Source organism: Vombatus ursinus, unplaced genomic scaffold (assembly GCF_900497805.2).
Source record: "Vombatus ursinus unplaced genomic scaffold, bare-nosed wombat genome assembly UNPS02014819.1, whole genome shotgun sequence".
Taxonomy (NCBI): domain Eukaryota; kingdom Metazoa; phylum Chordata; class Mammalia; order Diprotodontia; family Vombatidae; genus Vombatus; species Vombatus ursinus.
In genome coordinates this window covers 654948-659795 of record NW_020954597.1, presented here as the reverse complement: position 1 = coordinate 659795, position 4848 = coordinate 654948, and the positions used below count along the sequence as shown (strand labels likewise).

At 56.1% G+C, this 4848-nt stretch overlaps 1 protein-coding gene across 1 annotated transcript in view; it reads right to left on the bottom strand.

The window, feature by feature from the left end:
- The window catches only part of SNX12 (sorting nexin 12), a 6586-nt gene extending 2514 nt beyond the window's left edge, over positions 1–4072 (bottom strand). The window contains exons 1-2 of the mRNA XM_027836816.1: positions 3882–4072; positions 123–218 (exon numbers count right to left, since the gene is read on the bottom strand). Coding sequence (XP_027692617.1) covers positions 123–218; positions 3882–4046 — 261 coding nt within the window. The 5' untranslated portion in view covers positions 4047–4072. The remainder of the gene's footprint in view (positions 1–122; positions 219–3881) is intronic.
- Positions 4073–4848: the final 776 nt, after the last annotated feature.

The window sequence follows — 4848 nt, the reverse complement described above, 5'->3', positions numbered from 1 at the left end:
GCGGTGTCTTACGCCACGCCAACCTTGTTTGTTTTTTTCTGTTTTTTCTGTTCGAATAGTGCCCCCTGGCCCCCCCCCCCGCCGCCGGGGGGGGGGGGGGGGGGGGGGGGGGGGGGGCACACCTTACTGTCCCGCTCCAGTTCATTCTTTAGCCACTCAAAGTCACTGTAGCGCCGCCGAACACATGACTCCTTCAGCTTGAAGATAGGGAGGTTTGTCTGTAGGGAGAGGAGGAATGAAAGAGGGGAGGAGGAAGGAACTGTCAGCCCATCCCCGCACATACAAGCAGGTTCTAACAGAGATGCGGTTTGGTCAGTTCTATGTTCCTGGCTCCCTTCTCAGAGCACCAAAGCAGAAATGCTAACCCTTGTCCACGCCCAACCCGTGCCGTACTCGGGCCTTAGAAATTCCCTGAATGGAAGAGGAATTGAACCTCAACAAAGTTATGCCCTCCACCCCTATCCCAACCTCACCTCTTCCAGGCACCCTCTTCAGACTAGTCCAGCAGCTCTCACCGACCTCCTTGGAACTCTGACACTATTCAGGCTGTACCAACCAATTTAGCCCTTCTACAATACAGTACTGCACCATCTTCACTGCTGTGACATGTCAGAGCCTTCCCCTCAATTACACTGTAAGCCTCTAGATGGCGGAGAACAAGCTTCGACTTTGGGGAGATTTGATGGTGCCTACAGTAGTGCTGAAGATGTAGTGGGCATTCACAAACTAGGTTGACTGACTGCTGATGCCATGCCCTAGCTAACAATTTAGCCAAGATCCTCCCCTACTCTGAAAACGTCATGGGAAAGAGCTGTTAGACAAACTAGTTTTCTACAGATTGTTCCACAATAGCAACCAGCTCAGTCCTAGCTCCTAATCATTCGAAAGGTCCTCGGGATCTTGAGGTAATTGGGCAGCTATGGCTGAAGAAAGGAAGGAAATAGGCATTTATTAAGCACCTACTGTGTGCTAAGCATTATGCTAAACATTTTACCAAGATGATCTCATTTGATCTTCACGACCCCGGGAGGTAGGTGCTGTTATTATCCTCATGTAACAGGTGAGGAAACTGAGGCAGTCAGAGATGAAGTGGCTTGCCTAAGGTCACACAGCTAGTCAGTGTCTGAGGCTGGATCTGAATTCAGGCCTTCCTGATTCCAAGCCTGGCTCTCTGTGCACTGTGGCACCCCCAGTTGGGTGACTATCATAGGCAAAGAGTTTGGCCAACAGGTCCTAGGTAGAAACAGCTACGTGAGATGGCTGTGTTTCCCATTAACCAATTTAGGGCAAAGTGTGGAACTGAGAAAAGTCACCTTCTATCCTTTTTCCTAGCCCCCAATAGCCGGAACAGGGTATCTAGGAATCTTATTTCAGGGTTCCCCTTCCTCTTATAGCCTGACATGTTTCTTTTTCTTTTCTTTTTTTTTTTTTAAAGTTTTTAGGCAATTGGGGTTAAGTGACTTGCCCAGGGTCACCCAGCTGGTAAGTGTCAAGGGTTTGGTCTGAGGCCGAATTTGAACTCAGGTCCTCCTGACTTCAGGGCCAGTGCTCTATCCACTGTGCCACCTAGCCGCCCCAGCCTAACACGTTTCTTAAAGAGTACTTTGGAATCTGTGAGGCTGGAGGTTGCCTTCTCCTGAGTCAGCTTCAGGGTCGAATAACCCAAAATGGAACCTTGGGTCAGACTGTAGTCACTATGGTGCCATTTCAGGGCATAAGGAGGCGTGTATAAAGAGTTATTTTAAACTCTTCTACAAAAAGGTGCTGTTATCTTTAATTCGCTACCTAGTAACCCTGTAAGGAAAAATGACTGAGCACCTAGGCCACCATCTAATTCTTTTCCTGAACCTTCTTACTTGGGAAGAGCTGAGAAATTCAGGTAGCTTCCTGAATATTATACTGCCATAAGAGGTGCCAGCAGGAGAACTAAGAAAAGGAAAACCACTGCAAGGAGCCGCTAATCACCAGCTAGCATTCTGCATGCTTCCTCTGATTGAGGAATGACATTTCCCTGCCTGCCTGCCTGCCTGCCTGCCTACCTACCTAATAGAGGGACTGCGGCATAGGAGGGTCATTTCCTCTCAGGTCTAACTCACAAATCAGATGTCAAAAACAAACTCCTATTTTCCGTGAATTTAGGATTCCCTCCTGAATAAGGAGGGATGGTGGCAGAAACATCCAGTTGTTTACAAAAAGGAAGGAAAGAGAAAAAACCAGTGTCAAAATTTTGAGTCGACTTTCCCAAAGCACCCACTGGTGACCAGTTAAATGACCTTGTTGCTGCAAAAAAGTCCTCCCAAAAAGGTGAGAGTTCAGTGATATGAAGAAGGCTCTGCAGAACCTGGAGAATAAGTTACACAGTAAACAAAGATACTGGAAAGACCCACGACTCTGAATGGCTTAGGGACTCAGATGAACACAATGGAGCCAAGCACAGTGTGCAAGGGACTCCTGATGAAACACACTGCCCCCTCCAGACTGAGGGACTCAGAGGGCAGAATTCTGTTTTGCCTGACTACACAATTTTATGGGCTTTATTTTTCTTGGTTTCTCAATGGGTGGAAGGAGAGAATCTGGAACTGAAAACAACTAACAATAAAATAAGTGTGCATACAGCTACTATGATTATAGATATCTATAACTACAAAATAACTAAAAATAAACACTGAATTTACAAAAGTAAGAGGGTTTTGGCAGCCATGAGCATAAAAAAGTGGAAAGCACCATTCTATAAACCAAGAATTTAAATAAGACTTTACAGTGTAAGCCCCTCACGCTGCAGAGTGGGAAGGAACGATGAAAATGGAGTGAGCAGTAAGTGTTGACACACTGGTAACTTGTTAGCGTTGGTTTTTTCCCAAGTCTAGTCAAGGAGACTCCATAGAGGAGAATCTCTTCCTCCCGACCAGGGCTAGGACAAAAAGTTATTTACAACATAGCCCCGAAACTCTCTTCTCTTTGGAGAATCAAAGCACTCACTAAATCACAGGATGGAGAGAAAAAAAAAAAAAAAAAAAGTCCTAGTACAAAAATTCGCAAGGCCACGTTGCAGACTTAGAAGGACGCGTCCAATCAGTGCGCTGGGGGCACTTCGATCGGACACTTCCCCCGGCGCGGCGCGGCGCGGCGCAGCACGACGCGACGCGGCGCGGCGCGGAGGATTCCAAATCTAACTTTGGGAAGGCCGGCCTCTGCAGCCAGTGCACGAGCTCCTGCTGGGCCGCGCGGCCTGGACGCGGCGTCACGTCTGGGGGGGCTGCCTCAGTTTCCCGGACGCCTCGATGACCTGTCACAGCCCTCCCGGCTCGAGAGAGGGGCGATCGGGCAGCCCGCAAAGTCCCGAACGCTTCAGGACTCTGCTCCCTCTCACAACGGTTGGGGCCAGGAAGGAGATGGGGGGTGCACAGGCCCGCCGCCCCGAGAAAGGCCCTGGGGAACGGTGTGCACAAAGATGGCGCGGCCCCCAAACTTCGGGCCGCCGTCGAGCCGGCTGCTTCCAGGGGCCCGTTCTCTCACGCCTTGCCCTCGGGGGCCCCGACCTCAGCCCGAAGCTACAGGCCCAAGGAGTCCATCGCGGGGGCGGGGGCGGGGGCGGGGGCCCCGCGGATCGGACAGGAGCCGCTCCGAGGCCCCGGCTCCCCCGCCGTGCACGCAGCGGGCGGCGCCCCGGGGCCATGCTCGTGCCCGCACGCCGCGCTCGCGCCCGGAGAGGGGGGAGAAGGGCAGGGTGGGAAGAAGGGGACAAACCGTCCCGAGGCTCCTCCTGGCCCCACCCCTGCAGGGGCGCGCGCGCGCGCGCGAGGTGCCGGGGGCGCGCGCCCGCTCCCGCTCCCCCTCCCCCTCCCCTCCCGGGCCCGCACCCCCGGGCCCCGCTCACTCACCCGCATCCGGACCTCGTAGGTAGTGAAGCGCGCTCGGCCCACGCCCACCGTCTGCGGGTTGAAGATGTCGATCTCCAGGAAGTTGCTTGGCGGCCCGTAGGCGTCCGTCAGGTCCTGAGGCTTCGAGTTTAGGCGCCGAGTGTCCGCCACCGCCGCGTCCGACATCTTTCCGCACCCGCTCCCAGCGCGCGAGCCCGAGCGGCCCAGCGGGGGGGGGGGGGGGGGGGGAGGGGGGGGGGGGGGGGGGGGGGGGGGGGGGGGAGGACAAGAGGAGGGGGGGGGCGGAACGTGGGAGAGTGGGAGGAGATCTGAGGAGGGAGGAGGACGGAGCGAGCCCCGCCCACCCGGCTGCCCGACTGACTGACTGGCCGATCGACCAACCAATGTGCGCTCTGGGCTCCGGGCGACGGCGACGGTGCGCAAGCTCCGCCCGAGCGCCGGGCCCGGCGCCCTGAATGCCGCTTAGCCACCGCCCTACGACCGCTATTAAATAGGCCTCATCCAGAGCGCGGGGCCCCTCGGAGCACATTGCCCCGCTCCGCCCCCCACACGCATACGTCCCTTTTCCCACCCCCACCCCCCACTCGGCCAGCGCTACAAACTCTTCGGGAGAGTCTAGCTCCACCCCGTTCCCCGCCCATCTCCCACCCCAGACGTCACGGCTGGTCTCCCTAGGCGGGCGTGGGCACCGCGAGCTGCGTTAGCCCTGCTCGGTCACTGAGCGTTAGAGCTGAGCGCCGAGGCCCCGGGAGAGCCAGGGACTTGGCCAAGGTCACGTAGGTGACCGGCTCGCTCCGACCCCGCCTCCCGCACCGGTCCGCCGGAGCCAGCCGATCCACGTGGCGGCCCCCCGCCGCCCAGCCCAGCCCAGACCGCTGACCGACGGTCAACGATGCGCGTTGTCTGCATGCTAGGTTAAGTGCACTGCCCGAAGGCTGCCGGGGACCTAGCAAGGCGCGGTCTGCCC